The sequence below is a fragment of the Mesoplodon densirostris genome, chromosome 3, assembly GCF_025265405.1.
Source record: "Mesoplodon densirostris isolate mMesDen1 chromosome 3, mMesDen1 primary haplotype, whole genome shotgun sequence".
Lineage (NCBI taxonomy): Eukaryota > Metazoa > Chordata > Mammalia > Artiodactyla > Ziphiidae > Mesoplodon > Mesoplodon densirostris.
The window spans coordinates 68,184,617-68,196,863 of NC_082663.1; the positions used below are offsets into that span (position 1 = coordinate 68,184,617).

A 12,247-nucleotide genomic window follows, 5' to 3' on the forward strand; every position below is an offset into this window, starting at 1 on the left:
AATGACTGCTTCTACGGCCTATGGGAATATATGTATATAAAATGAAACTTTTCTGGCATGTGTTCTCTTTTTTTATTGTGTTATTTCTTATCATACACTAATAATAACAAAATTGCGGTAACATTGAGTTTTCTGCTTTAAAGTATAGAAGCTGCTACCTTGCCATGAAAAAAAGAATTACGTGTTTTTCCCCATCTCCCATAAACAGAAATGGACTGAATAGTAAAATTTAGACCCTTTTTCCTCTTCTGATTGCAGGTGATGTGTTCCACATCACTGCTCCCAATAAATTCACCTTTGAGGAAGCTGGAGAAGGGTGTGAAAACCAAGATGCCCGCCTGGCGACAGTGGGGGAGCTCCAAGCGGCGTGGAGGAGCGGCTTCGACCAGTGTGATTACGGGTGGCTGTCGGATGCCAGCGTTCGCCACCCTGTGACTGTGGCCAGGGCCCAGTGTGGAGGTGGTTTACTTGGGGTGAGAACCCTGTATCGTTTTGAGAACCAGACAGGCTTCCCTCTCCCTGATAGCAGATTTGATGCCTACTGCTTTAAACGTAAGTGTTTGGTACCTTTTTAAACATTACAGATTTTTAAAAAAATACTTCGAAGCCATGCAATTGATGTTCAACTAGCCATTGGAATGATTCCATGTCTTGCAGTGTGTGCACGGAATGGAAACAGTTCAGTGACTTTCAAAACCAAGGAAATGCAACAACAGTGATACAGTTAAAACAAGAAGTTTGACAAATGGGTGTTTTTAGAGAGGATGAGGAAATGTCAGGTGAAGGCCTTAATGTGATGCATTGCACTTAGAACCATAGAACATGTTTCTGCATACTTATTTTACATTAATTGCAGTCCTTCAATGCAATTAGATTGTTGATGCTATAATGCTGGGACCAACTGTGGCTGAATTGAATCCTTGAATTCTGTTTATTTCGTCTTTGTTTGCTGTCACCCTTTCTTTTAAATGGCGGAGGATTTAAATTTCAGTAATTGCAGGTGAGTACTTGGAGCTGACATGGATAATACCTAAAAATGAACCATGCTATAAATAAAAATCTTATTTTATCTCATTTTATTTCAAATAATGGAAATGTGTGCCTTCTAATGCTTAATTCTCTAGTATCACATTGAAGTACAGTATATGTTTTTTGCAAACTCTAACATAAATAGGCTATCTTCAGTCAGGTTTACTACTTAAAATGGATTTTAAGTAACATTTCTCAGCATTCATGATATAATTATTTTAATTCTTCAGATGTCCTTAAATTATTTTAGCACTAGTAGTCACATGCTATAGTGCTTGTAGAATGCTTAATTAAACAAGCAAGTAATCCAGAGTCTCATTGTGATATTTAGTAGGATCTATATTGTGCCAGCAAAACAAATATCTCCTAGAATTTTTGGTGACCTTGAGTGTATTCAAGATAGAGCCACGTTATATTGAAATACAGTGAGAACTTTTTTTTTTTTTTTTTTTGCGGTACGCGGGCCTCTCACTGTTGTGGCATCTCCCGCCGCGGAGCACAGGCTCCGGATGCGCAGGCTCAGCGGCCATGGCCCACGGGCCCAGCCGCTCCGCGGCATGTGGGATCTTCCCGGACCGGGGCACGAAACCGTGTCCCCTGCATCGGCAGGCGGACTCTCAACCACTGCGCCACCAGGGAAGCCCCAGTGAGAACTTTTTACTAAGTTTCCAATATATATTTTTATAGCGATACATACAGTCATCCCTTGGTATCCATGGGAGATTGGTTCCAGGACCTTGGGAATACCAAAATCTGCAGATGCTCAAGTCCCTTATATAAAGTAATAATTGCATATAACCTACACACACCCTCCTGTATACTTTAAATCATCTCTAGATTACTTATAATACCTATATTATGTAATAGTATATAATACCAACTATGTAAATAGTTGCTGGCACACAACAATTTCAAGTCTTGCTTTTTGGAACTTTCTGGAGTTTTTGGAACTTTTTATTTTTTTTAATCAGAAGTTGGTTGAATCCTCGGATGTGGAACCCATGGATATGGAGGGTCAACTGTAACTGAAATGAGTAGAAAATACACTAGCTTATTTTGTAATTGGTTTCTGAAGTGAAATATACAGACATTCTTCATCAACCAAAAAGACACAGAACTGGTATGTCTGAGTAGTCAGGAGAATAGATGTTAGTGCAACAGAAAGGTATGATTTTACATACTGCTATTTCCCAGCTAAGATACTTCTGTTTGGATCTCTCTGTAAACTCAACTTTCTGAGTGTTAAAGCCATGTGTTGTGTATCAGTGTGATACAAGCTGGCCATGAAAAGCCATAGAAAATATTAGTTTTTGTTCCTAGGCCCTGAAACTACAGAAAAAGTCTTAATCATTTTTAGGAAAACAAACAAACATCAACAATAATAACAAAACCTTATCCCTAGAAGTAGAAAGAAGTAGAAAGATATCATTCCTTTAAGCCATATACCCATAGTGGGTTATGGGTATATTTTCAAGTAGTTCAAGCTTTAAAATCAATTTTACACTAAGTGACTGATGTGATTAAGGAAGAAAATCAAATCTGTGTGTGTGTGTTGGAGAGGGGATGGGGACAGGTGGGTTAGAGAGGTTAAATTAAGGAAGGAGTTGAATTATCCAGCATGACTACCTTGTTTGATTTTATTTTCTTGTGCTTTATAAACCTGGAACTAGAAAACTTTTAAACATTTTTGTTCTCCTTGAGAACAAATTTAAACCAAAGCCTGTCTGTAGCCACAAAGAATTCATCCTGATGTGTTTTAAATTATTTATTTAAATAAGGAATTCACATGAATGTGCAAAATAACAATGTAGTTAGATTCAAATAAAATAAACACCTACTAAAAATCTATATAAAATATGAATAAAATTTGAAAGCTTAGGTCCATTTTTTTCTCCCTAATTCATTTGAATCTATATAACTTAGAAATATATAACTGGCAAATATAATGGATTCAAATTTTCATTTTTCTCCCCACCTAAGCTAAAGGCTAGATTCTTATTTAGTTCTTCTGTAAGACTCTATCATACTCAAAATTTATTCAGCCTATAAAAGTTCAAGAAAGTTTAGTCATACATAAAAGCCTTCCTTAAATCACACACAATGCCAACAGCCTCCCTAAATTTCTAATTCATTTTTCAAAGATTCTTTTAAAATATACATTTTTTTTTACTTTGAAAAATATTCTCAAAATGACTTGCCTGCTGTCCAGTTTCCCACATAGTTGAGTAGTGACTAAATTTATGGAGTTAAAGTTGGTAAGAGTTATGGCCTTAAGGACAATTCCAAAAGTGATTTCAGAGATGTACAGCTGGCTGGTTAGGTAGAAGAATTTAGAAATATAACGATATTTCTCTTGTTTGCTTTTACCAAATGTAGAAAGTATTTTTAAGGCCACTTCATGGTGAATAAACAATACCAGATCTCATTTTGCTATAATTCCCTTTTCCTTCTAAAATCACTGAATAGAACACTAACAATGTCTGATGATAAATATAATTAGAACCTGTTCTTGTCAAATAGATTTGAAAAACAAGTAAATTAATGTCCTTGTGAAATAAAGTTTTCCTGCACATTTCCCCTTGATGGTTAAATTGTGCACTTTTCATTTTTCCTTGACCTCAGAGTTAAGCAAGTTCTATGAAATAGAGTTATGCAGGGCTTTGAAGGATCATCCATACTACCCAAATTTAAGTGAATCAAAACTATTGAAGACTCATAATAACCTCTCACTTAATATTATTAAAGATCTCCAGGAGAGGGAGATAGGGAATATTTCCTAGAAAACCCATTCCAATATCCTATTACTATCACTCTCAGTTTTTCCAATTATCTAAATCCTTTGCATTAGAATTTGAGTTCATCTTTCCTTCTTAAGTTGGAGACCAAAATCTAAATTACAGCATTTCTACTATTGAAAACAACTGTTTGGTTGTCCCTCAGTGTCTCCCTCAGTTGAAATAATTTCCTTATTCTGAAATTTTAATTTCGAGGCCTCTAATCACCTATGCCATCTTGCTTTGAACCCTCATTGTTTTTCACGTCCCTCTGTTGGATTAAACTTGGAGCTAGAGATAGTGGTCTAGAGAAGGCTAAATAAGTACCCACCACTTCCTATGCTATCTTTCTTATATATTTGTTCACTTCTACAATTGACCTGCCCTTCTAACCAATGGTCAGTATATTATGTTTTTTTGTGCCCTAGATCATAATCTGACCATAGGTGTCAAAACTTATCCTTCCCAAACTGGTATTTTTTAAATGTCTCTGTTTCTTGAATTTGAATTGGTTAGCATTCAATCACTTGTAAAACTTTAAAAATTAGTTTGAATTCTAATCTATCTCATTGTTCCAAACTTTACTCTTTCTGCAACCATGAACCCGGAATCAACTTATTGAATATCCAGTGATTTCCCTATAATGTAGGCAGTATGGGTATAAGTTAAATCGACCATCATGGCTGCTGATAGGGTTTTTATCTTTTATTAGGAAAATCTGCCTCATGTCTCACAACAGAAGCACTGGAGAAGATAGTCCATAGGATATAAAATATCATAAAGTACAGTGATGTGAAACATCTGTGTGGCAGACAGCTGCAAATGTTGGAAGGGAGCTTTTGTGGGAAAAGAATCCTGCTGCTTTCTGTTGGCTTCCTCGATAATGAAGTTGAAGGGACACTGGTAGTTTTCCAGGGCAAAAATTTCTCCATGTGATCCTCCTTCTGGAGAGACACTTTTAGAATAATCTGGAGTTGTGCTTTCACCTTTGTAATAGTCATCATTAATACACTGGCATTTATTCTTAAGATATTTCTTTGTAAATATTTGTGTTTTTTAAAATTAGTTCCTTTGTTTTGGAATGGTTGAAGCAAATGGCTCAGATGCTCAGATATACTGAGTTGTGATGGAAATCAGCTGTTAAGTTGATGAAAAAGCAACCCAACCCCCAAAGGAAGTCTGAGGTTTTCCATTCCAAATAGTAGAATTAATCAACTTAATTATAAGCAGGCTTTTAAACAGGGCTCTCAAATTATTGAAAACCCTTGTTTTTGAAAACAAAGTCACATAGATCCTAGCTTTGTAAAGGAGATTCTCTGAGACATACTACTGTCATATTACTGTGTTCCAGGCCTAGAGGAAGGCAACACCAAACAGTTCAGTAATAAATGATAATGACAGACAGTTATGTAGTTTTTGAAATCTGAGTCCTTCACTTTTAAAATGCTATAAAAGTAATTTCATAGCACTGTGGAAAGTTGCTAATGTAGAACTTGGGTTGGAGCATAGGAAGACCTGATTCACAGGCCCTCTTTTGGCCCTACTGCAGTTATCACCTCCTTTTAAGTGAATTTCATCAGCTATGGAACTACTCAGAGGGAAAAAGCAAAATTAGCTTTTTTGTTGTTGTTAATAATAATATGATTAAATTTTCTCTAATGTGCAGTGTGCTAAGTGTTTATATTATGTTTCCATGGGAACTTTCTCTGTATGTACATTTTACTGTTTCCCCAAAGAATGCAGTTATAAAACAAACATGATATTTGGCAGTTAAATGAGGTAACAGTTATGGAATTTCAGAGGATAGAGAATTGAATGAAAAGAAAAATAGTCGACCTCACTTAGGTTCCTTAAGTTGTTCATGTTAATCAAAATAACAAAAGCTTCTTCCAGGAAATGAATGCAGAAAAAGCTTTCTTTAAAAAAAGGGGGAAAAAAGTTATTTAACATGTTTTTGAAGAGTGAGATTCTTTTTTGTTCTGTTGTTTAGTTTTGTTTTAATACAAAGGGATAAAAAGTGGCAGACTGAAGAATTTTTAACTACATCATAATGAAATGGCCACCAAGTTTTTGTTATAAAATTGATGAATCTGGGCTTTAAAATGGTCTGGGAAATGACCACAGCTCATACCAGACAAAAAATGAGGAATCTGTTACAGCTCAAGTCTGATTTAAAACAAAATCATATCATTTTATCATTAAATTTTTAAAATAGACTTTCTTTATTAAAGTAGTTTTAGGTTCACAGTAAAATTGAGTGGAAGATGCAGAGATTTCCCGTATGTTCCCTGCCCGCATTCATGCACAGCCACCCCCATTATCAACATCCCCCATCAGAGTGGTACGTTTGTTACAACTGAGGAACCCACATGGACACAACATAATCACTCGAAGTCCATAGTTTACACTAGGGTTCACTTTTTGTGTTGTACGTTCTGAGTTCGGACAAATATATAATGACATGTATTTGCCATTCTAGTATCATACAGAGCAGTTTCAGTGCCCTAATATCATTAAGTTTTGATGGAGTAGCTGGAGCTCAAAAGTATCCAGTTTTGTTTTCCAAGGACTCTGGTTTGGGGATTATTAAGAGTAAGCCACAAGATATTGCAGATACTACAGATATTACAACTTTTATCAGGGGAACAGACATTACCCATACAACTAGTTTTAAATCATACAGGATGTAGCAAAACAATGACTACAGACTTCCTCAGATCAGTTCCTTCTGAGTCTAGTGGCAATCAGTTTTTGATTTTTGAAAATCTGAATTTTAAAAAAAAGAATAACAAAATCTTTATGTGCTAAGCTGCTGCATTTTCTTTATGTTGAGATGGAATCTTATCTACAACACTCTCACTTTTATACACAACTTAAATTTCTTTAAACAGGCCAGGCCATTCTCTGTAAATCTGGAGGCATTATAATGTAGCATTTTATGATGACATGTTACTTTTTATTGCCTGAGCCCATTCTTTCTGATGCTCAGGGTTGTTTCCAGTGATTTGTAATTACAGAGCTAAAATATATCATGTGGGTACTTTACTTCCTGTTCTATGTTTGCATTTCCTGCTAAAAGTAAGGCTGGAACCAAGACCCTTAAGAGTTACAAACATAATGGGTAGAACATAGAACAAGATGTAGAACTACAACAAATGCCAAGCAGCCTCGGCCAGAGGCATTTTATTATTTATTATAAACAAGGCTACTCTGCAGACTTGAAAGGAATATGAAGACAAATGTCCAACACCAGGGATCAAGTGAATAGTGGTGTTAATATCCTGTTTTTATGAAAGCCTCCACGTTATGGACAATGTAATCATTGATATGTAACTCGTGTTCATTTGATGTGGCTTTTTTGTTGTTTTGCAGTCTGAGGCACTCCCTCTCCCCAGAGACATTATGTAGCTAGAGACAGAAGCCTCCAGAATAGTAGCACTAAGTTCTCCTACTAGACTTCAAGTTGGTGCTATAGTTTCTGATAAATAACGTACCTACTCTTTCCAAACTCTGCATTTATTTATTTATTTATGTTTAACTTCTCCTTATCTTAAAACTACATAGTATTCACTTCTCTTAGCCAAGAACAGTCATTCATACCTATGGGTAAAAACAGTGTTAACCCTTTCAATATAAAACAAGTAATCATTTGTGATGATTAAATGTTCAATTGTCTGTCTTCGGATTAATTTAAGTATAGTTTTTAGACTCCTCTCCATCAGAAAACACTTTGGGGTCGCCCCAAAGTACACAACAGCACTTAACAAACACACTGGACATACAACTTTTTATTAGTGACTTGTCTAATCAACTCTTTGAAATTATTTTCTAGCTAAACAGAATATATCAGAGGCTACAACCATCGAACTGAATATGCTTGCAGAAACTGCCTCACCCACTTTATCGGAAGAACTACAAATGGGACCCGACAGAACTACACCAATCGTCCCTTTAATCACCGAATTACCTGTCATTACAACAAAGTTCCCTCCTGTGGGAAATATAGCCAATTTTGAACAGAAAGCCACAGTTCAACCTCTAACTATCACACACAGAATAGCCATGGAATCACCCGCGCCTGATAGGAGTACTAAGAAGCCTTGGGATATGGACTATTACTCACCTTCTGCTTCAGGACCTCTTGGAAAGCCAGACATATCTGAAATTAAGGAGGAAGTGCCCCAAAGTACAACTGTCATCTTCCATCATGCTACTGATTCATGGGATGGTGTCAAGGAAGATATACAAATACGAGAATCAGTTACACAAATTGAACAAATAGAAGTGGGTCCCTTGGTAACATCAATGGAAATCTCAAAGCACATTCCTTCCAAGGAATTCACTGTACCTGAAACGCCATTTGTATCTACAACAATGACCCCGGAATCCAAAACTAAAAAGAAAGCAGTAAGCACAGTCTCTGAATCAGTGACCACAAGCCACTATGGGTTCACCTTGGGAGAAGATGATGGTGAAGACAGAACATCTACAGTTAGATCTGGTCAGAGTACCTCGGTCTTTAGCCAAATACCTGAGGTCATTACAGTATCAAAGACTTCAGAAGACACCACCCGCACTCAACTAGAGGAGGTGGAATCAGTCTCAGCATCGACGATTTTTTCACCTGTAACTATGCCCGACAGTGATGGGTCATCCATGGACCACTGGGAAGAGAAACAAACTAATGGTAGGATAACTGAAGATTTTCTTGACCAGTATATGTCCACCACACCTTTCCCATCACAGCATCATACTGAAGTAGAATTGTTTCCTTATTCTGGTGATAAAAGACTAGTTGAAGGAACATCCACAGTTATTTATCCCTCTCCACAAACAGGAAGAGAAAGAACAGAAACACTAAGACCAGAGATGAGAACAGTTACTTATACAGATGATGAAATACAGGAAAAGATCACCGAAGATTCATTTATAGGAAAAACAGAGGAAGAAGGCTTCTCTGGAATGAAGCTCCCTACAGCTTCTTCAGAGCAAATTAATCATACAGAGTATTCAGTGGGAATGACCAAATCTTTTGATTCCCCAGCCCTGACAACAACAAAGCTAAGTGTGGCACCGGCAGAGGCAACAGATGTGGAGAAAGACTTTACGACAACTCCAAATGGATTAGAAACAGATGGCTATCAAGATACCACAAAGTATGATGAGGGTATTACAACAGTGCATTTGACCCAAAGCACTTTAAATGTGGAGGTGGTTACTGTATCAAAATGGTCATTGGATGAAGATAATACAGCATCAAAGCCTTTAGGGTCCACAGAACATGCAAGCTCTCCAAGATTGCCGCCTGCCTTACTCACCACTATGGGAGTGAGTGGAAAGGATAAAGAAATCCCAGATTTTACTGAAGATGGAAGAGGTGAAATCGCTCGTATCCCAGATAGTACTCAAAAGCCATTAGAGGAGTTTACTGAGGAAGACACAACAGACCATAAAAAATTCACAGTCAGCTTTCGGCCAACTACGTCAATTGGTGTCACAGAAAAGTCAACTTTGAGAGGTTCTACGACTGAAGAAAGAGTTTCTCCTATCACAAGCACAGAAGGCCGAGTTGTTCATGCAACCATAGAGGGAAGTGCTTTGGATGAAGGAGAAGATATGGATGTCTCTAAGCCTGTATCTACTGTCCCCCAATTTACACACACTTCAGATGTGGAAGGATCGGCATTTTTAAATTATAGTAGCACCCAGGAGCCTACTACTTATGTAGACACTTCCCATACCATTCCTCTTTCTGTAATTCCCAAGGCAGAATGGGGAGTGTTGGTACCTTCCACTCCATCAGAAGGTGAAGTTCTAGGTGAACCCTCTCAAGACATACATGTCATTGATCAGACTCACTTTGAAGCTACTATTTATCCTGAAACTATAAGAACAACAGAAATTACACAGGAAACAACTCAGGAAGAGTTTCCATGGAAAGAAGAGACTCCAGAGAAACCAGTTCCTCCTCCCAGTTCTACAGCTGACACAGCCAAGGAGACAACCTCACCCTTGGATGAACAAGAGAGCGATGGGTCAGCATATACAGTCTTTGAAGACAGATTGGTGACAGGTTCTGAGGGAGTCCCAGTTTTAGAAACAACTCCAACTGGAAAAATTGAGCAGAGTATGTCTTATCCACCTGGTGCTGTCACTGAGCCCAAAGCAAAAACAGATGGAGTGGTAACACTAATACCAAGCATGGAGCCAAAGGTATCTTTAAGCCCAGGGCCTGAACAAAAATATGAAACAGAAGGTACCAGTCCAAGAGCATTTGTATCACCTTTTAGCACCAGTGTTACCCAGCTTATAGAAGAAACCACTACTGAGAAAAGAGAGAAAACATCCCTAGATTATACAGATTTAGGCTCAGGATTATTCGAAAAGCCCAAGGCCACAGAACTCCCAGAAGTTTCAACAATTAAAGCCACGGTTCCAAGTGATATCACTACTGCTTTCAGTTCAGTAGACAGACTTCACACATCTTCAGCATCCACTGAGAAGCCGCCTCTCATTGACAGAGAACCTGATGAAGAAACAACCAGTGACATGGTAATCATTGGAGAATCAACATCTCGTGTTCCTCCCACTACCCTTGAGGATATTGTAGCCAAGGAAACAGAAACAGATATTGATAGAGAATATTTCACAACTTCAAGTACTCCTTCCGCCACACAGCCAACAAGACCACACACTGTGGAAGGCAAAGAAGCCTTCAGACCACAGGCACTTTCCACTCCAGAACCCTCAGCAGGGACAAAATTCCACCCTGACATAAATGTTTATATTATAGAGGTCAGAGAAAACAAGACAGGTAAGTCTTTGCTTTCTAGACATACCAGTCAAGGCAACCAGCATTTTATCTTGAAAATTACTTTTGGAAAAAAAATATCAACATGCCAAATGCTGCCAGTAGAAGATAACTGGAGTGTGAAAAAATTGTTTTAGCTTCATGTATTTGTACAAGAATTGGAAGAATATGTTAAACAATTTGGAAGAATGTTAGATATTATTTTATTTTAAAAGTCATAAGAAGCCCTGCTTTGTCATCTAATATAACCAAATCATCACTGTTACATCACTTCAGAACATGCAGAACAAAATGTTTTAATTTCAGTGTCTTTCCATGTGTTACTACTCAAGTGTAGTACTAGACTGTGTTAACATTCCATTGGTCTTTAACTATTAACCTTCAGTACTTACACTGTGGACAGCTAAAACCGTATTGCATATGCCTAGGGCTGATAAAAAGACATCTAAAGGTTTGTTTTGGGTTTTCTTTTGCAGGTTTATTATACAACTTTTGGGGTGGGTAATGTGGGTCTGTAGTTTAAATGTTATTTTAAAGAAAGTTCAACATATTTTCAAGCTGTTTTCCTTGGGGTTTTTTTGTTTGTTTGTTTTTGTGGTACACGGACCTCTCACTGTTGTGGCCTCTCCCGTTGCGGAGCACAGGCTCCAGACGCGCAGGCTCAGCGGCCATGGCTCACGGGCCCAGCCGCTCCGCGGCATGTGGGATCTTCCCGGACCAGGGCACGAACCCGTGTCCCTTGCATCGGCAGGCAGACTCTCAACCACTGCGCCACCAGGGAAGCCCCTGTCCTTGTGTATTTTAATGAGGCTTTACATATTTAGAACAAATACAATCTAGCTCAGTTCTAGGAAATGCTGTCATCTATTGTGTCAAATATAATTTCATAAAGTGGATATGTCAGCATTACCTCTGTTCCCTAAAAACCAGGCTGTAATTTTATTTATTTTATAATTTAGTTATTTTATCTCTAGGAATATTCACAGTGCCTTCTATTCTGTTCAAATATTTTATATATCTCTCTGGCAAAGTTCTTAAAAGCTGTTTCTTTACATTGATTAATACTTGCAATTTTTTTTTTTTTTTTTTTTTTTTTTTTGCGGTATGCGGGCCTCTCACTGTTGTGGCCTCCCCCGTTGCGGAGCACAGGCTCCGGACGCGCAGGCTCCAGACGCGCAGGCTCAGCGGCCATGGCTCACGGGCCCAGCCGCTCCGCGGCATATGGGATCCTCCCAGACCGGGGCACGAACCCGTATCCCCTGCATCGGCAGGCGGACTCTCAACCACTTGCGCCACCAGGGAGGCCCAATACTTGCAATTTTTATCATCAAACATAACTTATTCCTTCCTAAAGGTCAGTCAACTGTATCTTCTAAATTCGGTAAGCTGAATTGCGAATACATAGTGTATGCAATTCAATAGATCTATTCAGGTTTGTTTGTCTTTTTTTAATTTAGAAGTTAAGATCATTGATTTTAGTTAAGTTGCTGTGTTTTAGTTTTAATATGTGGATTAAAGGAATAAATACTCATTTTCCCTTGACCTGGCTCTGAGAAGTCAGGCTAGAAGAATGATCTTGAGCAGGTTTTCTCCCTTAATGTTGGGCTATACCCCTCAAGGTGTCATTTTTCTT

The 12,247-nt window shown here is 38.0% G+C and overlaps 1 protein-coding gene across 3 annotated transcripts in view; it reads left to right on the forward strand.

Annotated features, from left to right (window-relative positions):
* Positions 1-12,247, forward strand: part of VCAN (versican) — a 122,408-nt gene that overhangs the window by 42,217 nt on the left and 67,944 nt on the right. For 2 of the 3 annotated variants that reach the window (XM_060093121.1, XM_060093122.1), the window contains exons 6-7: positions 259-552; positions 7,636-10,617. In XM_060093121.1, coding sequence (XP_059949104.1) covers positions 259-552; positions 7,636-10,617 — 3,276 coding nt within the window. The remainder of the gene's footprint in view (positions 1-258; positions 553-7,635; positions 10,618-12,247) is intronic. The other variant, XM_060093123.1, reaches the window with a different exon arrangement.